We start from the raw sequence: 25,910 nt of genomic DNA, 5'->3' as shown, positions 1-25,910 counted from the left end.
AAAAAAAAAAAAGAACTTCGGGGAAGGGAGGGAGGGAGGGGATGGTAGGGGGAAAACAATGGAGGGGCTAACAATGTTCAAGAGGAAGTGTACTCATTACCTCACTCATGTAACTGTAACCCTCTGTATAGTAAGTATCTTTACAATAAAAAAAATAAAAAAAATAAAAGCTAAATGTGAGCCGGGCATCAGTGGTTCACACCTGTAATCCTAGCTACTCAGGAGGCTGAGATCTGAGGTTCGAAGTTCAAATCCATACAGGGCAAGAAAGTCTGTGAGACTCTTATCTCCATTAAACCACTAGAAAACTGGAAGTGGCACTGTGGCTCAAGTGGCAGAGCGCTCACCTTGAGCTGAAGAGTGCAGGGACAGTGCCCAAGCCCAGAGTTCAAGCCCCATGATTGACAAAAAAATAAATAAATAAATAAATAAAGAGCTAAATGTTAAGAGATGATCACTTGATTCTTCCATAATCTGTTTTTTTTATTTTAAACAAATGGTTGTACAATGATTAGGTGTGCATTTAACCCAGATTCCTCAAATCACAAGAGAATTCTGATCATCAGATATAGGCAAAAATGGAAGCTAAAATTTGAGGCACTATAGTTGTAATAAAGAAGGAGAGCTGAGTTCAGATGATCATGTGTGGATATATTATCAGGCAGCATAGTCATTGAACGAATATTTAGGGTTGTTTTTTCTTAGAAATGTTTGTCATATATTTTGCAGCTAAAAAATGCACATATATGCACACTTACGGATAAATAGAGCATCTTTAAAAAAAATCTTGTTACTTCCAGTTTAATCAGCACAGGCTGAAAATAAAAATGATTGCCCTTAAAATATAAAGTATGCTATTTTAAACCTAGTTTTAAAATTCATATTTGAATCAAAAGTAAAATGTTGAAGACACTGTTTTAGTTTATTTAGCAAAAATTATACAATGTCTTCTAAGTAGTAGGAATGGGAAATATTTGGTTCTTTGGCTATCAGATCAAATAAAATTTGGTTCTTGCTCTTATGAGCTTATAAGAAACACACTAGATAATGATAATAACTGAAAATTATAATAAAAGTATACGCATGCTACTTGGAAAACCAAAGATACCAACTATAATTTCAAACTAGAGATTGAGAAGACTTCTTGGGAGAGATGACTTTTGAGATAACTTTTGAAAAGTGGGTAGGCTAGGTAGGAGTCTATTGAAAGAAGGTTGAGGAAGATAGCCAAAGCAGTGGAAAAAACAAATTTTAAAAGCTATAGAGTATGGGTATTTGTCATGGCTGAAGTTGTAATTCTGTGTAGATGAGTTGTAAGAGTGAGACAAGAGCAGGGAAGGCAATTGCTGTTGTAAATTTCTTCTTGTGCTTGTTAAAAGTTGAGGTGTGATTGAGAGGCTGTGAGAAGCTATCATAGATTTTTAAAAGTAAGTTTTTTATTGTGAAAATACTGTACAGAGGGGTTACAGTTACATGAACAAGGTAATGAGTACATTTCTTATCAAGCATTGTTGCCTCCTTCTTTGTTTTTCTCCTATCATCCTTTCCCTCCCACTTCCACAACTACATTCCTCCCCACCTAAATTGTAAAGTTTGTTTTTCAACAGTGTTTTGTACATCTCATTGTTACAATGGGTCAACCCATATCCCTATTTTTACATTTTGTTTTTTCCCTTCCCCTCCCCAAATTATAATCACATCAAATACAGTGAAAACAGGGCTTATACTGTGGGGGAGGAACATACAAAGCAACAAAAAAAATCACATGGTACCTTATAAATAATTAGAAACAGTAGCAAGGAAGAAAAAAAAAACCACTTGTGTCCCTATCTTGGGGTTCGTTTCGTTTAACATCGTCTTCTCTGGTCATATTACATAGCTTTTTACCTTTTCTACTTGTTCCAGACATATACTAGTTATTTCAAATAAGGGCTCTGTGTTTCTTTGGGCCTGGCTTACTTCACTTAATATAATTTTTCCAAGTCTTTCCATTTCCTAACAAATGAGGGGTGATGTCATTCTTTCTAATGGAGGCATAGAATTCCATTGTGTTTGTGTGTGTGTGTGTGTGTATATACATACATATATATATGTATACACACACACATTTTCTCGATCCATTCATCTACTGAGGGGCATCTGGGTTGGTTCCATATCTTTGCTATGGTAAATAATACTGCAGTAAACATGGTTGTGCTGGTAGCTTTAGTATGGTCTTGTTTGTGATCATTTAGATAAATGCCAAAATGGGATTGCTGTCATAGATTTGGCATTCTAGGAGGATCATTTTGTAGTACCATGGAAGTAGGGACTAGTTAGTAAACTATTAACATGACCCTGGTGAGATGTGAAAAGGCCTATTGTAAGTGTATGGCAGTAAAATAGAGAGAAGTGGACACAATTCCAAACTGAGAATTACTGAAGAGATTCAATTATATTTGCAAGTGATGTTCTCATCTATAATCTAAGTACCTAGGAGACTAAGGCAGGAGGATAATGAGAAAGAGAGGGGAGGCGGAGGGAGGGAGGTGAAGGTAAGGGAGAGGAAGAAGGGAGGGGGAGGGGGAAAGAAGGAAGAGGGGAGGGAGAGATTAAGTTTTGGTGATACATTGAGTTAAGGCTGAGAAGGTTTCTAGTATGACTTGGCTTTCTGGGTTGGGTGACTATGTAGGAAAAATTATTATTCAGCCAGATGTTGGTGGCTCATGCCTATAATCTAGCTAGCTTCTCAGGAGACTGAGATCTGAAGGTCATGGTTTGAAGCTGGTCAGATAGGAAAATCCATGAGCCCCTTCTCTCCAATTAACTATTCCCACCACCACCAAAAAAAAAAAAAAAGAGCCAGAAGTGGAGCTGTGGCTCAAGTGGTAGAGTATTTTCTTTGAGCAGTAAACCTCAGGGATAGCACCAAACCCTAAGTTCAAGTCCCAGGACTGGTGCATGTGCACATGCACATGTGCGTGCGTGTGCACGCATGCGCGCGCACACACACACATACACACTCTTACTCATCAGGTTAGAACAAATTGGAAAGGAATAAATTCAGTGAAAACTGATGAGTTAAGGTTTAGATATGTGGATATCCAGATAGTTTAATAGTTTACAGGTCAGGAGAGAGGATTTGGCACAGATTTATGAATTAGCAGCATACTGATAATGCACACTATATATTGTTAGATGTATGTACACTATATAATGTATGTATACATATATATCTATCGTGGTCACCAGCATATATCTGTTATTTGCATGTATATACCCATGAGGTTCTTCAGAACTCTCATCCAATTTCCACAAGCCCCCAGGCAGAGGCAGTCAGGGAGTCATTGAAGTTGTTAAGATCAGCGAACCTCAATCCGTGATGATTTTGCTCTCTAGGAGACATTGTCAATGACCAGAGACAGTTTTGATGGTCATAATTGAAGACAGCTAATTGGTGGAGGCCAGGAATACTTGTAAACATAACACTCAAGACATTCTCCTATAGTAGGTTTCCTTGCTTTAGGTATCACTTATACTTAGGTTTTTAACAAGGTAACCCAAAAGAATTTTAGAGGGAGGCAAGTTTAAAACCAAGGATAGAACTTTGGGGAAAACAACCCAAGGGAATCTGAGAAAGGCTGAGAAAGGACAACTAAAGAAGTAGAAAGAAGACAAGGAAATAAATGTGCCCTAGAAGTCAAGGAAGGAGATAGTTCTGGGAGGAAGTGCTAAACAATTTTAGAGTGGCTAAATAAGATGAAAACTGAAACTTGTATTTCAGAGTTAACAATATATCCTTATATCCAGTTTATATAATTTGTGAAGACTTCTGGATCCAGACTAGATTGTGGTTCTTGAGGAATCATATTATGCTTGTCCTGGAAATCATTTGAAAGTCATTTATTGAACTTCTCTATCATGGTATAATGCTATGCTTTAGAGGAAAAGATGAGTAAGATATAAAGTCAAAAGTTGAAAGTCTAATGAAAGAGAGAAAATAGCAGCACATTAAATATAGCAAATAGTAAAAAGTATGAAGAGTGGACAATAAAATAGAGAGGAAATTGTATTCTTCCATGGATCCTGAGAAAGCTTCCAATCATAGTGCACAAAATGGGTCAAGAGATTGGCATTTATTTTTTAAAATATGTAATGAAAATCATGTTTATCTTTTAACATTTTGATATTATAATAAAACTATAAGTGTAGTCCATCTGTCATGAGCAAAACCTGTGAGATATTTTATTTATAAACTGTCTTCTACTACTTTACCACAAAAATAACCTTTATCTTTAGTACAACTTGGGGGATCCTAGGGGGTACGGAAAGTGGGAGAAAAATGAGGGGAGGGATAACAAGTTTGACAAGAAATGTACTCTATCTTACATACATAACTGTAACCCCTCTGTATATTACCTTGACAATAAAATTAAAGTTAAAAAAGATATAGAGCTTATATATGAGGCTTACATCTTCTTTCTAACCTCCTTCCTTCTTCTCAAGCGACTCTTGTTACTTGGTAATCTCAGGGAGAGACTCCAAATGGTAATAAGTAACAAAGGCTGTGGTGATCTATAGTTTTCTGAGAAATGTCTAAGTTTGTTCAAAAGTTGGCTTTTCTTCTTGCCTATCCCTTCCCTTCAAACAATCTGTATTTCTATTACCTGATCCCAGTTCTGATCCAGGCTGTTGAGTGAGTTTTTCTCACAAGTTTGTATGTTTTTAGGGTTTCTATTGTAGCATATACATTGAAGCTAGTGATATACTAGAGATGGAAAACCCTATATAGAGAGAAATCATCTACCAACATGTAGAAATAAGTTATTTGTTTTGAGTCACATCATGGTTAGTGGAAGAGTTGGGGACCTAATGTTTCCTCAGGAACCACCTTTTAGACATTTAGAAGTGCTTGTTACGTGTACAAGTTCCTAGGCTTATTTATCACAGACCCACTGAATAGAAAATGTGTTAGGACCTACTACTAGTGATTATATAATTAGTAGCTAATTCAGAATTGAGTTATATACAAAGTACTTAGAACTGTGTCTAGCATATGATAAGTAATCCATACATCTCAGTTGTTTTTATTTTATTGTAAATCAGTTTTTGATACACATGAGGAAGACAATTACCATGATTCTCCTCCACCCCTTTCTTAATTCTTCTCTGTCCCCACATTTTACTTCTTGGTAATGAAAAAGAGGAAGAAGAAGAAGTAAGTAAAGTTCTAGAGAAGACATACAGATGTGAAGAGTACTGTGGAATGATTTTTTAAAATTTCTTTAAGAAAAGAATGCAATGAAATTAAAAACCTTTATACAAATAAAATATTGTACATTTTTGTTTATTGTATGTATCTTCAACCTCTTAGTATTTTATAGTATAATATAGTGTACTGATCCTAAAACTTTTTTTTTTGTCTTTGGAACCTTTTATAATCCCATGATACCAGAGCTATTCAGGATCCCAAATAGTTTTTATTAATCTAATTGCTTTTGTTCATACTTACTATATTAGGAATTAAATCAAAATTATACTAACTTATTAGAAAACCATAAATTTATTAACATGATCAGTGTTTTGATGAAAAATTACTATTTTCTAGTTTTAAAAACTTGAGAATTGCTTGGCACTGGTGGCTCTTGTCCATAATGCTAGGTATTCAGAAGGCTAAGATACAAGGATCCAGTTAGAAGCCAGACTGGGCAGGAAAGTCTGTGAGACTCTTAAGTTAGCAAAACTGTCTGAAGTGGAGCTATGGCTTAAGTAGTGTAGCACCAGCCTTGAGCAAAAAAGCTCAGGGATAACACCCAGACCCTGACTTCAAGCCCAGGATTGGCAGAAAGAAAAAAAGAAAAAAAAAGAAAAAGAAAAATTGAGAAGAGTGATATTTTATGTTTTTGTAAGTTGTTTAAATATGTCTTAGGGACATGGAGTCATCCACTCAAGTGGTAGAATGATTGCCTTAGGAAGTACAGGCCCAAAGTTTAAATTCAGTCTCCAAAAATTTCCTCATTAATTCTTTAAAAAAGTCATTATTATCTTTAAGTAGTTGTACAAAGATGTTTCCACTGAGCATGGCATTTATGAGTCCAATGTATTTTGGTAGATGTCACTACCTTCTATCATTCTCTCTCCTATCTATCTCAACCCCACCCATACCTTTAAATTACTTGGTTCCATTTTCACATCAGTATTTTGAATATTATGATTATATTTGTCCATAATTCTTAGGGTGGGCATGGTGGTGCATACCTACAATCTCAGCTACATGAGAGGTAGATCTCAGGAGGACAGTGGCTCAAGGCCAGGCCCATGGAAAAAAATGAGACTTTATCTGAAATACTGTACTAAAGCAAAAAGGGCTGGGAGTTTGGCTGACATGGAAGAGTACCTTTCTAGAAAGTGCATTGCCCTGATTCAAACCTCAGTACTGCCCCCAGAAAATTCTGCCTTAATATTGGGAGATTGCTATACTCTTTTACTCATGTTTCCTTTTAATTTATTACAGTGTGGTTTTTTTAGCTGAAGTATATGATGAAAATCTAGCCCTATGAAAGATACAAAAGACAAATTATCAGTAGAGGGTTTTATTTATTTATTTTTGCATTAGGGTTTGTACCTAGGATTTGTGCTTTGTAGGCAGACACTCTTAACACTGAACCATACCTTTAGCCCTTTATTATACTGATTATTTTGCTCAGCCTGCACCTTAACAGTGGTTTTTTATTCATGCTTTTTACTGTAGCTGAGATGACAAGTGTGAATCATCATGCTGCTTTCTTCTGTTGTCATGGAGTCTCATGGGCTTTCCTTTGTCTGGGCTGACATGGATCCATGATTCTGTCAATCTTAGTCTACCATATAGCTGGGATGAGAGACATATTCTGCTGAACCCAGCTATTGGTTGAGAAAGAGTCTTACAGGCTGGCCTTGAACTGTGGTCTACCAATTGGTCACAGCTTCCTTTGTAGCTAAGGTAACAGAAATGAGCTACCATCTCTAGTCGAGGGAATAATATTTTAATAATCTTTTTTAAAAGTGGATTTTCTTCTTTGATTCTGTGCCAACATTTGAGAAGGCCTGTTTTTATTTTTAAAGATTAGTTGCATATGTAATCAGTAACCATATCCATGAACTTTTCAGTCTGTTATATCAGAACCTTTTGGTACATTTTAGACTTTGAATTGGACTATATATTTATGCATGATTTTATAATGGATTTACCATTTTCTTCCAGTTCATTGATTTATGCTAGTTTTCCAAATGTTTACATATTTCATTATGTAATAAAAATTTAATATTGTTAATATTGCATTATTAACATCAGATATTTTTTTTTGGGGGTCTGGTCGTGGGGCCTGAACTCTGGGCCTGGGCATTGTCCCTCAGCTCTTCAGCTCAAGGCTAGTGCTCTACCACTTGAGCCACAGGGCCACTTCCGGCTTTTTTTCTTTTGCTTATGTGGTGCTGAGGAATTGAACCCAGGGCTTCAGGCATGCAAGGCAAGTGCTCTACCACTGGGCCACCTTTCCAACCCCATCATCAGATAATTTTTAAGTATTAGGAAGCTGTTCCACAAGGTAAAATGATGTTCTAATTTTGTTTAAAATACCTCATTTTATTTTATGCAACAAATACTATCAATTCTATTTTTGAGTAATAGATCATTCATGTTATATGCGAGATGTCCAAGTCTCAATAGCAATTATTTGTCTATCAACTGTCTTTTGGTTAAAAATAGTATTCAGTGAAAAATGTCTCCCGTTCAGCTCGCTACTCAAACTATTGCCCTTGGCCTTTCTCTTAACATACCTGTTGTAAGTCAGCAAGCAGCCAAGATGCTTATGTGTACATCCTTCTTGTAATGTATCAATAAAAAGGGCCGGCATTTTTTGTTTGATTTTTTTACAAAAGAAGATTGAAACCATCAGGTTGTGGTGGCTTATTCCTGTAATCTTAGCTACTCTGGAGTGGAGATCTGAAGCCAGCTCAGGCAGGAAAGTCAGTGAGACTCTTATCTCTAATAAACTATTTAGAAAAGTCAGAAGTGGCTCTGTGGCCCAAATGGTAGAGCACTAACCTTGAGCACAAAGAGGCTCAGGGACATTGCCCAGGTTCTTGAGCACAAAGAGGCTCAGGGACATTGTCCAGGTTCTGAGTTCAAGGACCTGGACCCAGGACCTGCCCCTTCCTCTCCCCCCCCAAAAAAAAAGAGAAAAAAAGATTGAAACCTATCCAATTAGTACAGTGAACCTGGAACTTTTAATTTTTTATTTGTATTTGTATTCTAGTACTGTGGTTTGAACAGAAGGCCCTGCACTCTTACTTGGCTTTTCAACTCAAGAATGGTACCCTACCATTTAAGTCACACTTCCACTTCTAGCTTGTTGCTGGCTAATAATTAGAGATAAGAGTTTCATAGACTTTTTTGCTTAGGCTAGTTTTGAACCACGATCCTCAGATCTCAGTCTCCTTAATAGGTAGGACTACAGGCATGAGCCTGTAGTGAGGAATTTATTTTACTGTGGGCCCATGGGGATGAACAATATGTTTGTGTGTGTGAGTGACGCCACTGTCTTAATTTGTCTTTAGATGCTGCCATTTTGCCACATTACTTTTGGTTATCAGTGAAAAGGTCACTCCAGATAAATACCAGATAATATTTTCATATTATTATGAACATCATTTTACCTTTTGGAACAACTCAAAGGTTCATAATGGTCTCCAGTGAGGTTACTTGGTTAGCTGTTTCAAATAGAACGTTTTCAACCAAAAGTCATAAGTCTTGGTGCCTACTTTAGTAATGCTTCTTAAGAATTTCAGGACATTGCTGACCATACTTTTGTGTCTTCTTTTATCAAAACAGTATAGAAGTGAGTGCTTACAAATGGAGGAGTTTGTGTCTAAAGTATGGAAATATGAATGTAGGGTATATTGAAGAAAAGTCCTACAGATACTTGAACTAAGTTCTTTCTATTTATTTACTATACTCATATTAAGGTACTTGCAATTGATTAACTATTTCTGAACCCCCCCAAATACATTTTCAAAAGTATTAAACTTGAATATGATCATTATAGAAACACTGGAGTCATGTAGTATAGACTAGAAGACATAGAAGTTGTTCATAAGCTGTGTGTAACCTGATTAGAAGTACAGATAAAGTAATATAATGTATTTGATGCTTTAACAAATGAAATACTAATTTCCTTTAAATAATATATAGGAGATGAAAGGATGTCAAATTCTGTGAAGGTAGAGGTTGGATGTAGAGAATGGCTCCAGGAAGGTGATAGAATTAAGGGAGACTTTAACTGAGATGAAAATGATATGTGCCAAGGAACATGTCATACCTCTCAATCTTTCTCCTTTCTAGAAGAGATATGTGTTCCTGTTTTCCCTCTTCTGTCATTCTGTGGGTAGGGGCAGTTTTTCCTTAGCTTCCCCCCCCCCTCACTTTTACTAAGGCCTATGATTTATTGCTGTTCCAACAATCTTGGTCTTTGGAGTCAGATTGACCCAGCTCACTATTTTGACAGCATATCTAGAATGACACCTTTAATGACATTTTTTGGTTGAGGGAGAATTTACCATTCTTCTCTGGCTGCTGGGAATATAAACATATCCAGCAGTGTGCAATATCTCGGAATTTACAACTTATACTCTCTAGTGGTTCCTTCCTTAGTGTCAGGTAAATTTCCTTCATTACATGAAAGACCCCATATGTCTCTCCTGTAATTCTGCAGAGTTTTCTCCCCAGAGTTGCTCCTTCCTTTTTCATACTCTGCCTCATAACCTCTATCTGCCTTGGCTTCCTCTAACTCAAATTCTCTTCTCTTAGCTAAGCAAGGTTACTGGGCTATTTGGGATGGATGTTGCCTCTGGATATTAGGCTAGGCAGTCACCAGGCTTAACCCACTTGTTTTAAATTTAATTTAATTTTTTCCAGTGCTGTAGTATTCTCTGATTACTGTTCTGGATATTAACATGTAGCTCTATATATTATCTTGAGTTTTCAAGGAATTGAAGGTGACAATGTGTGCATGTATACTTTTGGGGATATGTCCTATTCCAATGTGTAACAAAGTTCTGTTCATAGCCTTTTCTCTCTCTCTCTCTCTCTTTCTCTTTTTTGTAGTACTGTGATTTGAACTCAGGAGGCCTGGAGCTGGCCATGGATCACAATCCTACTTATGCATTCTGTATGGCAGGATTGACAGGTGCATGCTACCATGATTGGTTTGTTGAAATGGGTCTCACTTTTTTTTCTCAGACAATCCTAGAGCTATGATGTTTCCCATCTCTATCTCCAGAGTAACTGGGATTACAGATGTCAGCCAATACACCAGCTACTTGACAGTTTTTCTAAACTTTCTAGGTCTCTAGAAAGTTGAATGAGCTTATCACTATCAATTTTGGTTTCATAGCAATCAGGAACTATATCCACTGATATTATTCTGGATTCTGCAGATAAGAGATAATCACAAACAAAGACATATCCTGTTTTATTGTGTTCTATATTTACTGTTTTTTTTTTGTTTCAACTAAATGAAGATTTATTGTCACTTCAGTTGCTTGCGTTAAATGAATCTCATGGTGCCATTTTCGAACAAAATGTGCTCATTTGATGTCTCTGTGTCACATTTTGGTAATTCTAGCATTGTCTCAAACTTCATTATTTTATCTGTTATGGTAAACTTTTTTTTTTTTTTTTTTTTTTTGGGTCTGGTCGTGGGGCCTGAACTCTGGGCCTGGTCGCTGTCCCTCAGCTCTTCAGCTCAAGGCTAGCGCTCTACCACTTGAGCCACAGCACCATTTCCAGCTTTTTTCTTTTGCTTATGTGGTGCTGAAGAATTGAACCCAGGGCCTCATGCATGCAGAGCAAGCGCTCTACCACTGAGCTACCTTCCCAGTCCTGTTATGGGAAACTTTGATCAGTAATCTTAATGTTACTATTATTTTAGGTGCTGTGAGTGATACCCATATAGGATGGTAAACTTAATTGTTAAATGGTGTGAACAAGCTTTTCTCACCTCTTTCTTCTCATTGGGACCTCCTTATTCCCTGAAACATAACAGTATTGCAACTGACTGATAAATAACACTACCCTACCTTCCAGGACACAATCCACCTTATATCTAAAATTTTAATGAAGAAGGAAAAGCCATGTCAAAAGCTAAGAAAGTGCAAAGGCACTAAAAGGCCAAGTTATGAATGCAAAGTATTTGTATTTGACATTAGCCAAAAGATGGAGAATTTTGAAAGAAAACTCAAAGTGCTACTCTAGTTAACACATAAATAATAAGATGAAATAGCCTTGTTGCTGATATTGAGAACCTTTTAGTGACTGGACAGCTAGAGCATTCCCTTTTTCATAGCAAGGCTTTAATCCCTGTTCAGTTCTGGGAAGACAGAAAGGTAAGGGAGGGACAGAAGAAAAATTGAAACTGGTGCAGATTGGGTTGGTTCATGAGGTGTAACGAAGGAAGCTGTCTTGTAACATACAATTGTAAGTAAAGCAGCAGTGCTGATGTAGAAGCTCCCCCAGGTTATCTCGAAGATCTAGACAAGTTAATTTATGAAGGGGCTACCTACACCAAACAGATTGTCAGTGTACATCAAGCAGCCTTGTGGTGTAAGGAGATTGATGTAGGACTTTCATAGAGAGAAGTCGGTGCTTGGCCTCAAAACTTCAAACAACAGAGAGATTGGCATTCTGAGAGATTTTGCAGTCTTATGACAGTTGTATTTGTTAAGTATTCTCTATTTTGAATACAAATTTGCTTTCTTCTAAACTTTCACATAATTTTCTAGTTCTGCCCTCATGAGAGCTACCTAAGTCTTATTTTTTTCTTTGATAACAGTGATTATAACCGTTACATTTTTTTCTCAGCTAAATAACTTGTAGTCTTCAGCTTCTGCTCATTTCTTACTGTTCTTACATTTTGATTGTCTTTCTGATCATGGATCATTTTATTATTTAAGTAGGGTTGCAAACAGATTTGAGCATTCATAGTTTTTAGAAGTAGTCAGTGACTTATATGATATGCAAAAACATTGGTGGCTCATACCTGTAATCTCAGCTACTTGGCAAGCAGAGATTGTTAGGATCAGGGTTTGAGGCCAGCCCAGGCAGAAAAACATTAGGGAAACCCTGTTTGCAAGGAAGAGTTGGATGCCTTGGCTTATAGTAGCTATTATCCTAGCTACTAAGAAGCCTTACCTAGTAAGATTCTACCCTTTCCTCCCCCCCCCCCCGCCCCCGCCACCCCAGTCTCTCATCTGAGTGGGAAGTGACACGCTATCTCAAAAATAACAAAACGTTAGTCCTGGAAGTGTGTTCAAGTGTTAGAATACCTGAGTAGCAAGTAAAAGGACTGGGATTCAAAACTCCAATACCAGGAAAAAAAGTCTTCATAATTCTGTCAGTTTGACTATTGTGATAGATATTTATCTCCCTCTTTTGCTACTTATTTTATTGCTATCTACTAAGAAATGTGTATTGTTTCTTAGACTTATTAAGATATCTGGTTAATCTTTGAAAAGAGTATCCTTTATAGTTAATAAGGCTGTACAATAGTCACACTTAAAAGTCAGATAATTAATATGGTATGTATGCAAGATTTAGTTTTACAATAATAATTTGTATCATTTCTAATAGTTGGCTATCATTTTCTGGAAGTAACAGCAATAAATTACCAATAAATTAGATTTCTCTGTTGTATTCTCACTGTCAGCAGAGTGACTAGCATTGTGGCATTAATCCAGACTAGAAGACAAGCAGAATAAAGCAAGAACCCAGTCAATCAATCAATCAATCAGGAGATCTGTTCAATCTGAATATGGCATACAAAATAGCAGCAGTTCAAAGCCAGAAATTAAAGATTGTGTTAAGAGGTTGCTTAAATGATGGAAAGGATGAATGATACATTGAGTTATAAGAAAAGACATAGTCTTGAAAATTCCTAATGCCATAGAGGGAACTTCTATGATAGGTCATAATAGTTCTACCTGACTAGGGTGAAGGTGAAGGTAGAACTGTCATGAAAGAGGCCTTTAGGTCCTTTGACTCTATCTTGACTCTGATTGATAATATGTATTCCTCCACAATATCTTGGCACGCACATTACTTTTCTGTAAGGTTCATTGTTTTTGTTACTGAATTGCTTGACTTCCTTATATTTTGGATGTTTAAGCCTTATTACATATAGACTTTGCATTCCATCAGTTACATCAGAAGAAAAATATTAATGTGTACTACTCAAGTGTATTAGCAGAATTAGCAACATGAATTAGCAGACATTGGTCTAATCCAATGCTTGCATAAGTGTATGAAGATAAAACCTAATCGCATTTTTTGGGAATGACTTTTATTGAAAAAAATGATGTCTTCATACCTGAGGTTCATTAGCTACTTATGGAGAGCTAGATGTAATAAAAACACCAATGTTCAAGAACTGCTATGAAATGTCAATATTATTTTATATGTTTGGCATTTGTTTTAAAAATGAATAACATTGTTGAGAAGACTATTTCAGGTATTGAGTAGTATACATTTATATTTTTCTTCTCTTATAACTGATGGAATGGGAGAAGATATTTGCAAACCATATATGTGATAAGGCTTAAATAACCAAATATAAGGAACTCAAACAATTCAGTAACACAAAAGCAATGAACCTTATAGCAGAATGGGCAGAATTGTAAATAGATGATTTCTAAAGCAAGCAAGCATTAAAACACACTGGGATATCACTTCATGCCTGTTGGAATGCATATATATGCATATATATAAAGTGTGTCTAAGATCTATATATGTATCTCTCTCTATAACTATAGCTAGATATATTTTTATTTCTAGATATTGATACCTACCAAAACTGAGTGTAGTATCTTATATACTACAAGTTTACTATCAAGTATCTGAGATACTTGAAAGGTTGAGAATAAGAGGATTGTAGTTTAAGAGCAGCCTGAGAAGAAAAGTTTGAGACATCCCCTTTCCAAACTATATTTGATTACAACATGATAACACTTCATGCTTGTTAGAAAAAAAGACACAGTGGCTCATACCTGGAGGAACATTGTTTACCAGCCCAGACAAAAACTTCATGACACTCTGTCTCAACCAGTAAAATGTTGGATGCATTGGTGTGTGTCTGCTGTCCTAGGTATGTTGGAAGTTTAATAGGAAGATCCAGTCCAAGCCTGCCTGAACCAAAATATGAGATCCTATTATAAAAATAACAAAGGCATAAATGATGTTTCTCTTCAGTAAGACTTCCAATATCTTTACTTGGATTTTAATGACCTATAATGATGTATAAAACTATCAATTTTATTAGGTACATTTTGAATTATGAAATTTCCTTTATTGCAAAGATACCTAGGACTAGTCCAAATTCTATGCCTTCTTTTGAGGACTGGGTACAGTGGCAAGTGTCCTTTTGTGCAGTGATTGTTTGATTAGTGTTTATCTCTTATCTAGACTTCATATTTAATGAAAAAAGATATTGTGTCTGTATTTGTCTTTATAGCCCATCATCAACTCCACCACTTGGCATATACTAGACATTCAATAAATATGTCAGAGTGTGGTTGGGAGGAATTTTCTTATGCAGAGTATTCTACAAGCCTTCAAATCCTTTTAACAATAGAATTTATAGGTAGCCTTTATAGGGTACATATCAATTATATATAAGGCAATCATTGCCTATAATCTTAACTGGCATAGAATAGATCCTTTAAAACAGTTAACTGTTCCAGAACTACTTTAATGATAGCTTTGTAACTGAAATCAAAAGCTGCCCCAAATTCCAGTTTCTTTTACCTTTCATTTTGCTGTGGTGTGACTGTTTCCTTTTCTTTCCTTTACTCTCACTTCTTAACTGTATATTCTAATATATAAATCATTTGTATAAACTCTCCAACCTCTGAAACTAAATGGGTGGGATAGTACAAAACATTTATACAAAAACATTTATGGGAGGGAATGGCCTCCTATTACTTATACATTATCTTTTGTGGATTTAAATTTTCATTGGAATTTGTTTATTTACATTCTGCAGCTATGACTTTATTATTGCATTTTATTATGTTAGATTATTTTTAGCAGCCTTCTTAAAGTAATTTTTCTTTCTTTTCTTTTCTTTTTTTTTGTTTTGGTTGTGGGGCTTGAACTCGGCCTGAACGCTGTCCCTCAGCTCTTCAGCTCATGGCTAGTACTCTACCACTTGAGCCACAGCGCCACTTCTGGTTTTACTGATCGTTTATTGGAGATAAGAGTCTCTCAGAGTTTCCTGCCCGGGCTGGCTTTGAACCACGATCCTCATATCTCAGCCTCCTGAGTAGATAGAATTATAGCCGTGAGCCACCAGTGCCCAACAATTTTTCATTTTTATTGTGTCTTTCCTCTTCTCTCAAATTAAATCCTGTGTGTATGTGTGCGCATGTATAAATTGGTATGCTAATACTGGGCATTAAACTCAGAGTCTTGGTACTGTCTTTTAGATTTTCTGCTCAATGCTGTTTCTCTACCACTTGAGCAACAACTCTATTTCTGGCTTTTTGCTGGTTAACTGGAGATAAGAGTTTCCTGTATTTGTTTTCCCAGGTTGGCTTTGAATCCAAGTCCTCAGATCTCAACCTCCTGGGTAGTTAGGATTACAGGAGTAAGCCTCTGACACTTAGCTTACCAAAATTTTTTAATGTTTGAATTTTTATTGCATAATATACACATTAGCAGGCATTTTTGGTTCTATGGGAAGTATAATTTTATCTTTTTTTTCCATCCTAGTATGTTGTTCCCGTCTACTACTGCTCCTAAATCTTCTTTTTATCACTATTGGTGGCTATGTATTGCTAGTAAGTTTCAAGTTCCAGTTCCTGATTCTCTTGTATTATTCCTGCTTAAAATGAATTTCAGAGTTTTAGAAGCCAGTTATACTAACAGAAGAAAAAGTTTTATACATCAGATAAATTTGATAAGAAAGCTGGAAACATCATATTAAAAAAAAGGTTGAAGATAACCAGAATATTCCAGAACAAACAAAAAAAATCAATTGCAGTTATGACTTGTATTAACCCTACATAAGACATTTTCATTGATTTGAAAGATGGTTAAAGTGGGAGGATCCTGTGAGCCCAGTAGTTTGAGACCAGCCTGGACAACATAGACAGACCCTTCTAAACAAGAAAAAAAGAGAAGCAATAGAGGATGAAAGAGATTATTTTTATTGAATAACCTTTCAGGGTACTGCTGAATTGTTTTGGGGAGCTTGTCTGGGAATCCTTAAGAAATGGAAGGAAACCTATCCTCTATAACTAGATTTTCTATTGACTATTATGGTATGTTGAAGTACCACAAACGTTCTGCTTCTTTAGACATGTGTGTGGAAAGAATATGGGACTTAGGGGCTGGGAATGTGGTAGAGTGGTAGAGTCCTTGACTAGAACACATAAAGCTCTGGGTTAGATTCCTCACTACCACATAAACAGAAAAAGCTGCAAGAGGCTCTGTCGTTCACGTGGTAGAGTGTGAGAGCCTTGAGCAAAAGATCAGGGACAGTGTCCAGGCCCTGAGTTCAAGCCCCAGGGCTGACAAAAAACAAACAAACAAGAATATGGGACTTATGAAGAAATTCAAATCCTTACTTTATTATTTAATTTTGGATAGTTCACTTTTCTAATTTATCTATTCTTTAAGTATTTTACATATCATTTGAAGATTTCACAGTTCATATGAAGACAATTTGTCCAATATAGCTAGCAAGTTGTTAATTTCTCATAATAATAATTTACTGCATTAAACATACTTAATGATCAACTACAGGATGTAGTTTATCTTTGTGACTTTTGACATTATAAAATTGCTTTGGCATTTATATGAACATGTTTATGAACAGCAGTTAATAAGCAAGAGGAACACAGTATTTAGTTGGTGAGGGATAAATCATACAAAAGAACATTTTGTTATGTTAAATGCTGGAGTAAATGATAAAAGGGATCAAGTAGAGCTTGTTTGGAGGGGAGGCTAAAGATGTTCTTGTAGTTTTTTCAGCTTTAAACAGATAAGTCACTTGTTTCATGGAGTTGTTGTAAGGATTTAATAAAAAAAGAAACATATCCAAAGTGAAAAAAGGATGAACAAATGCAGCAGGTATATTCAGTAGATACTATGTTGAAAATGAACTATACAACTTGGGAGGAAGCAGAAGACAAAAACTGGGAGAGAGTTTGAGAAAGCTCTGTACCTTCTACTCTGTTACCTGTCTCTCAAAAATAATGAATGTATTTTAAATATAGGGAAACTCCATGGCTGAGGAGTATGTCTTAAAAATAAACAACTCACTATAAAGCCAGGCACCAGTGGCTCATGCCTATAATCCTAGCTACTCTGGAGGCTGAGATCTGAGGACTGTGGTTCAAAGTCAGCCCGGGCAGGAACATCTGTGAGACTCATCTCCAATTAACCACCAGAAAACAAGAAGTTGCACTGTGGCTCAAGTGGTAGAGCATTAGCTTTGAGCTGAAGAGCTCAGGGACAGCGCCATGCCCTGAGTTCAAAACTGACACCGACAAAACAACAACGACAACAAAAACCCACTATAAGCTAAAGCCATGTAACTCAAGATTTTTTTTTTAAGGAGGATAGTGTGTAAAACCAAGAATGGAGAGCCTGGGTTCATGATTATTAGCCATAGATTTTTATCTCCTAAAATTAGATGTAATTTCTTGTGTCAAATTTCACAATAGAATTTTGAACTTTTTGTATTTTCATATTTTTCAAACTCTTATTCTTCAAGTAAAAAAAATAGGGTTGGCTATCGCTCACATTATTGTGTATTTCAACATTGCTAAAAGTAGAGTGAAATATTTTGCCACAAATAGTATACTAGGTAATAGTATATTTATTAATCTGATTTAGCCATTCTATATTGCAAACATGTATTTGTAATTATTTGTCAAAACAATTTTTAAAGTGAAAAAATTTAGCATGTTTATACATAACAGTTTATTCTAACAGAAAGACTTTTTTTTTCTTATTTCAGACAACTTAATGAGACCTCTTTTGAATTATGGTATTGCTTGGTAAGCATATTCCTTTAGTTTTATATTACTTTTCAAAATAACATACAGTAACTTAACACAATTTGTTGTGCTTTGGTTATTGTTGTAGTATGTCTATGGGCTTCCTGGTTGAGGAGACAGCACCAGTGGTTTGGAGAGGCCTTCTGGTAATGTCAGCTGTTGAGAAATTGTTAAGGCAGGTAAGAGCATTGCATTAAATACTGTTTTATTTTGTCAAGGCTGTGGTAAGTTCATTTGATGATTAGAGAATTGCTAAAGTTTTTCCATTTGGGATGTTTTACAAAGGAATTCAGTTGATGGGCTGAGTCAATGGGTACTGTAGCACCTAATGAGTTACGTGGCACCAGCAGCAACTTTCACCCTTACCTGATTTACTCCTGCCCATTGCTTATGAGTATTAAAAACTATCTCTTTAAGTCATTAGCCCATTATTAATTGAGTTGTATTTCTTTGAGGGTTTATTTTTTGAGCTGTAAGTATATTTTGAATATTAGACCCTTGTCTGATGTATAGCTGGTAAAAACCTCCCCTTCTGTAGGTTTCTATTTATCTTTTTAGCTATACTTTGCCATGCAGAAACTTTTAAGTCAGAAGCAAGCCCATTTATCCAGTATTGCTTTGACTTCTTGTGACTTAGAAAATTTCAACATGTGCCTAGAAGCCCTAGAGTTCCTCCTAACACTTCCTGTAATATTTCCATGGTATCTGGTATTACATTGAGGTCTTTGATCCATTTGGAATTGATTCTGGTATAGGGTGATATATAAGGATCTAGCTTCAGTTTTCTGCGTGTGTATAGCCAATTCTGCCAGCACCATTTGTTGTTGTTCTTGCCTCCCTTATCAAATACTGGTTGGCTATAGGTCTGTAAGTCGTTGCTGGGTCTTTTTATTCTTTTCCATTGATCCTCAAGCCTATTTTTGTGCTAGTATCAAGCTGTTTTCATTACTATGGCTTTGAAATAGAATTTGAGGTTTGGTTTTGTTATTCCTCCAACACTGTTCTTCCTGCTAAGGATTGCTTTTGCTATTTGTTATTTCATATGAATTTTTGGATTGCTCTTTCTACTTCATTGAAGAATGTTGTTGGGATTTTGATTAAAGTTGCATTGAACTTGTAAATTGCTTTGGGGAGTATTGCCATTTTCACAATGGTAATTCTTCCAATCCAGGAGCATGGAAGGTTTTTCCATTTCCTTAAATCTTCCTTAAATCTTACTACTGGGTTGTAAGCAAGGGGTTACAAATAAATTAACTGAAGTATAATAGACTCTATAGAGAGCACAAGTATAATACAATATATATAGCATATATATATATATATAGTATAATAGTATAATTCTTTAAAAAGACTAAATCAAAGCCCAATCTAATATATAGTATAATAGTATAATTCTTTAAAAAGACTAAATCAAAGCCCAATAAAATAAGTACCAGGAATTGGCTTCTTGCAAGGGAGAAGGATAGGGTCAAGGGGAGGGTGATAAAAGAATGAAGGGGGAATGAAGGCAAATGCTGGCCCGAATTCATTGTATTATATACTATAGATTTGAGAAATATAAGGGAAAGGGTGGGTTGTATGGAGATGGAGATGTGGTTGAAGTGATGACACAGACCAAGATGCATTGAATATATAAATTGCCTTGTTAATTGGCAAAAAATTCAATACATAACCTAAAATTAAGATAAATAAGGGAAGGGGTGAGGTGGGATGGGAGATGAACATTTTGGAAGGGATGACATTGATCAAGATGAATTGTATTCATAAACTGCTTTGGTGAATGGCAACTGCTTTATACAGCTACTTAAAGCTAATAAAGATATTAAAAAATAGAAAAACTCAGTGTCTTATTTTATGTTGCTTTGTTGAGTCTGTAAGAGCAAATCTGTTTTATAAGCTACCCTTTTTTTGTTGGTCATGGGGCTTGAACTCTGGGCCTGGGTGCTGCCCCTCAGCTCTTCAGCTCAAGGCTAGAACTCTACCTCTTGAGCCACAGCACCACTTTCAATTTTCTGAGTGGTTTATTGGAGATAAGAGTCTCATGGACTTTCCTGCCTGGGCTGGCTTTGAACTGTGATCCTTAGATCCCAGCCTCCTGAGTAGGCATGAGCCACCGTCACCTGGCTTATAAACTACCTTCCTTAGACTGGTTAATCTCATTGTAGACAATATTGAAGTATAGGAGCAGTTTAGAAATTACTCAGATGTAGAAAAAAATCTGTTACTTAATGATTTCAAAATGTTTTATAAAAGTAAAACTTTATTTTACTTTAAGTATATATAATTATAGTTTCATACATTATATCTGTTCAATTAACCTTATTTTTAAGAAAGGAAGAATATACTTTATATAAGCTAAATATATCAGATTGTAAATTTTATTTATAGTTTACTTGGAATAAATTTTATCTTTTCTCTTAAGTTTAAGTTTATAATTATGATCTAGGTAAATATTAAGGGTAATTTGTATTTACCCGATCAATTTACAATTAACTCTGATTTATTGAGATTCTACTTTGAATCTAGAACTCCACCATAGGTTGACAATTCTAGTAGAACATATTTCTATATTCATTTTGAGATGCATGTGTAACAGATGAACTGTGTAATGAACTCTCAAATTCCTCTTTTTTTTTTGAGACATAGTCTTGTTATATAATCTAAACTAGTATCACACTCACTGTGTACAAGGAATAATTTAGAACATACCAATACTGAAACCTATTCATTGTATCTGATACCCAAATGTAACTGAATGAGTTTACTCTACTGTAAGTCCTGAATTGGCAACCCTAGGTGGAGTGATGAAGAGTCAGGTCAGGAGTAGATAGGCATCATGTAGTGGAGTGAGCTGTGTTGCTTGAAAATAAGAGTTTAAAGTCATACCTAGGGCAGGTTATAGAGCCCAGAATGTAGACATGAGTAAGTAGAATGAGGTGAACATCAGAATTGTTAATAAGAACAGAAATCCTTCTAGGATCATTATAATTAAGTGAAGGAAGATATTTTGTGGACTATTTTTGCCATCATGTACAACATCTGAAGGTTAGTTATTTTTTAGGATACAGAGGTAATAATATGTGTCTTAGTTTCAGCTTTCCAATTTCTAGTATTTTTTCTGCATACCCTACCTTCCAATCTGATCTGCTAGAGGGGAAAAGACTATTGAGTAAATATGGCATATGTTCATGAGTACATTGATACAGCATAGAAAAGCTTGTCAGGCCATACAAAAAAGAAATTAAACTTTAGGATCTGTTAAGAAAACTATTAGATTTTAATATATTTAGGCAGATAAATGCTAGAATGTCATTTTGAGTGCTGGATTTGTCAATATGCATTTCATTTCCCCAATATATGAAGCAGTTTCTCTTTATTTTTCATTTTGATTTCAATAACTAAAGGCATAAATGTCTAGTATATATCAATCAATGAATAACACTTCCTGAGAAGTATTTTGTTTTCTTCTAAATTCTGTGTGCAACACTGATGTAATTCGTTTAATGTAAACAAGGAAGTCTCCTTAGAATCTTTGAGTTTGGAAATGTGGGATGTTTGAAAAAATAATATTAGTTATTAGAAAAAGAGCTGCAGAAAAGAAAACTTCAAAGGCTAGTCTGATGTGAAACCCTGCTGTGGTCACAGTGTAAACCCTGGAGAACAGGAATCTTGGCTGCAGTTTCAGTGCTTTTAGTTCAATCTCTTGTATTCCCAAATGTAAAGCAGGTGCCAGATTTCTTCTGTAGGGTCTGGTAATGGCATGAAATGAGTTGGTTGTTTCCTAGCAACTAGAGAAGCAATTTCACTTTAGCTGATCCTTCGACAGGAATGAGACAATTTCCCTTGATAGTTGGCATTAGTGATTTCCCTGACAATGGAATTGTACTTGTGAATAAGGAATGTTCTTAGCCTTTTATTTCCTAAGGAATTTTGCTTTTGAGTTGGGCTAAGCTCTGCTTAATCCTGTATCAAATGAAAAACACAAAAGTTCGAACCTCCTAAGTACCTCTCATGGGAAGAATGGAAGGAGTTTGACACATAGTTTGTCAAATGGCAAATGATTATACAAGAAAATATAATAGTCATTTTCCCTGGTGTTTAGTACATCAATTAATAACCAGATTCTTTTCTGTATTTAACACTTGCAGTAATAGAGGCTTATTAGGTAATGACTGATGTGTTGTAAATAAATATGTACAAATTTTTTTTACCAGTCCATTTCAGCATAGTTTATATGAAGCAAAAAACATATTTTTTGAATAGAGACCTCATTTGATTGTAAACAGTTGTTCTTTATCATACTTATTATACTCAAAGATTTTAAACAGGCTCTTAAAGTTTACTTTAAGGTGACTTGTTGAACAATTCATATTTATCCTTAAATATCAGTTTTTGTGAGACACATACATTTAATGGAATCACATTTTTCAACCCTTGATATTTGACTGTAGTAATTGATATGGAAATCCTGAGACTGTTAAAATATATGGAGGCATGAAAATAGAACTGTAGATAACCTTCTTTGTAATCATTCATTGTTTAAACATTTTCTAAGGAAATTAATTTTTCCTTTAATATTATGTAAGTAATGAAAAGTAGTTTTCTCATCTAGATTTATGGCATAATATATTGTTTTCAAGGTTCTCATGTTTAAGCAAGAAGATAAAATATTAAACAATATTCTTATTAAGATAACTTAAGTTCTGATATCAGTAAGCAATTTATTACTTTTCACAGATTTGTATTAATTTATAGGTGAAGTCTCCTATTCCCTTTCTCTCCCCCCCCCACCACTGGGCTTGAATTCAAGGCCCAGGGGCATTCCCTGAGCTTTTTTAGCTCAAGGCTCATGCTCTACCACCTGAGCCACAGCTCTACTTCCAGCTTTTTGGTTGTTACTTGGAGATAAGAGTCTCATGGACTTTCCTGCCTAGGCTGGCTTTGAACCAGGATCCTCAGATCTTAGCCTCCTGAGAAGCTAGGATTACAGGTGTGAGCTATTAGTGACCAGTTTAGGTGAAGTCTTTATTGGGAGTTTTGGGCATTTTATCTCATTTATTCCCCTTTATGCTTGTGTCTTGAGGTACTTGAGCAAATTGCATATTTTTAAATTTTTTATTATTGTTATTATAAAGGTGATATACAGAGGGTTACAGTTACCTAAGTCAGGGAATGAGTGCATTGCTTTTGGACAATGTCATATCTTCCCTTGCTCTCTTCCAGTTTTTTCCTCCTATCCCCACCCACATGTTATGTTCATTTTCAGCATAATGTTTAGTGAGTACCATTGCTATTTGTTTTCCCTTTGGCAAATTGCATATTTAAAAATATTTTATTAGGTCCCTACGAAACATTAGGCAGGAAGAACACTAATTCAATTGGCTGAGAGTAGTCTTTCAGATACCTAAAATTTATACTGGGGAGGGAGGCATGTATTTCATTATGATATTTTCATATAGGTATACAATACATCCCCAATCAGTCTTACCCCTTTTGTCTTCTCCTTATCGCCCTCCCCACTTCTTAAAACAATTTCAATGGAGTTTATTCTATTTTCATAGATGGAGCAGTTTTTATATTATAAAGCTCAGTTATTGCCCTTAGATTTTTATAGAAGCTTAATCTATGGCTAACAAGTAAATTGTGCTAGCCTACTTTTGACTTCTGCATTCTTTTTTAAAAGTATATATTACTGAACAAGGAAATAGAAGTATATTTCAAATAAAGTTCAGTTCTTTGAAGTATTTTTATAAGGCATTATTATCTAATAAGTGACTTAGTTTGATTAGTTTAGTGGAAGTTCCATTTAATACTATTCATTTATTCATTAATTTAACAATTATTTATTGAGCTGACATCAGATAATTATTTTTGTTTTTTTAGAATGTCATCAGATTTTTTTGTCATCTTGAGCAGTAGACATTTTTGTCTACTTACTATGTTTAAGGTGTTGATTAATCTCAGGATACAGGATGTATAAGATAGTCCCCAACTTCTAAATTGTGAAAGGTCTTAGTTATAAACCTCCTTTTGCCTTAAAAGCATGACATTTAAATATGCTGTGTGTTTTGATAATTTTTACATATTATATTGTACAATGTTTTATTTAAGACAGTTAAAGTTGGAACTTAGAGAATTAGGTTGCATATTATATAGCATTGACCATTCAGATTGGTGGTATTTTACAGGATATCAGGTTTCAGTCTTATTTCGGTACCATTTCATAGAGGAACCCTGTGGTCAACGTTCCAAGGGAACAGTTGTCAAGATTTATAAATAGCCTATGAATATTAATTACTTGTTATTTCATCCTACTGAAAATACCCTTTTTTTGTTTTTGCTAATTATCAGGAATAACTTGTATGAATATCTTCAACTCAATGTGATAACAGTATGTTTATATGCTATTATAGTAGAATTTTCTTTATCATATGTTGCCATTATAGATATCTGAGGCCAAAAGCTATTGTAGATTTTAGACTGGCATCAACTGTTCCACCCAAGTCATTTATGCCAAATTGCTCAAGCAGTAGAGTAGATCTGTCATTCTTTCTCCAATTTACTTTTATCATCTGCTCCCTATTAATGCAAGTGTAGAGACATTTTTCACCCAGTAAAAGTACTGAGTAATCTGAAGCTTTAAATGAATAATTTTTTTTATCAAGAAAGCAATAGGAATAAGGTGACTAAATGTAATAAAATGAGAGTTATTATTTTTACAGTGTCAGTCACTGATGTTCTCACCTCTCGTTCTGAATAGTTTGAACCTGGAACAATTTGAAAGTTTGAGTGTACTCTAGCTCTGGGACTTTTGTTCTAGCCCAGCAACCAGACCAGACTAGTGCAGCCTTTTGATACACATATTGAGCTCCATTCTGTTGTGTTGGTTCTTAGTCTGGTACCCCTTTGGAGATAAAGGCACTTTACCATTCTAAGTCCATGTTTGTTTTTTCTTAGATTTTAGGCCTGATGAGTCTTTTTTTTTTTCCCTTATAAACATAAATTTATGCTTTAAAAATTTTTAGCAAGGATTTACTTTAGTATATCAGGATTAAAGTTGGGAGAAGTGGGAGAAAAAAAGAAACATTTCCTGCTTCCACATAGGAAATGGGGAGTAAAAAACTCCTACTTCATGCTTTTTGAGATAGATCCCTGATGAGTCTTTTTTTATTAATAAGTTTTTTTTTATTGTGAAAGTACCATACAGAGGGGTTACAATTACATGAGCAAGGTACATTTCTTACCAAGCATTGCAGCCTCCTCCTTTGTTTACCCTTCACCATCCCTTCCCAGCCTCCCCCCTCCCCCCCCCCACCCCACCCTCCCCCTCCCCCCCCCTCCCCCCCCCCCCCCCCCCCCCCCCCCCCCCAATCCCAATCCTTCTCCTTCCCCCCTCTTCCCCCCCCCCTCCACCGACGTTGTAAAGCTCGTTTTGGACATGACAACTTGTACTTCTCATTGTTGCAACAGGTCCACCTGTATCCTTAAACAACTGGTTTTTCCCCATCTCCTCCACAAGTTATACTGACATCAAATATAGTGAAAGCAGGGGTTATACTGTGGGGGAGGGACATACAAAGCAACAAAGAGATAATCTTATAAATGCGTTAGAAACACATGCATGAAAGAAAAAAACATTAAAATACATAGCTAAGGGTTCATTTTCCTGACATCACATTATCTGACCTTTTCCGCTTGACTCATACATATACTAGATATTGCAAATAAGGGAAACCATGGGACCTGTGTTTCTTTGGGCCTGGCTTACTTCACTTAATATAATTTTTTCCAAGTTTTTCCATTTCCTGACAAATGGGGTGAGTACATTTCTTATC

General features: G+C 35.5%; 1 protein-coding gene across 4 annotated transcripts in view; it reads left to right on the top strand.

Moving 5' to 3' along the window:
- The window catches only part of Nubpl (nucleotide binding protein-like), a 240,289-nt gene that overhangs the window by 86,900 nt on the left and 127,479 nt on the right, over positions 1-25,910 (top strand). For all 4 annotated transcript variants that reach the window (XM_013033466.1, XM_013033465.1, XM_013033467.1 and 1 more), the window contains 2 exons: positions 18,036-18,075; positions 18,164-18,254. In XM_013033466.1, the coding sequence (XP_012888920.1) occupies positions 18,036-18,075; positions 18,164-18,254 (131 nt within the window). The remainder of the gene's footprint in view (positions 1-18,035; positions 18,076-18,163; positions 18,255-25,910) is intronic.

Source organism: Dipodomys ordii, unplaced genomic scaffold (assembly GCF_000151885.1).
Source record: "Dipodomys ordii isolate 6190 unplaced genomic scaffold, Dord_2.0 Scaffold168, whole genome shotgun sequence".
NCBI classification, from domain to species: Eukaryota; Metazoa; Chordata; class Mammalia; order Rodentia; family Heteromyidae; genus Dipodomys; species Dipodomys ordii.
The sequence above is the reverse complement of the archived record's forward strand: the minus strand, read 5'-3'. Positions and strand labels throughout refer to the sequence as shown.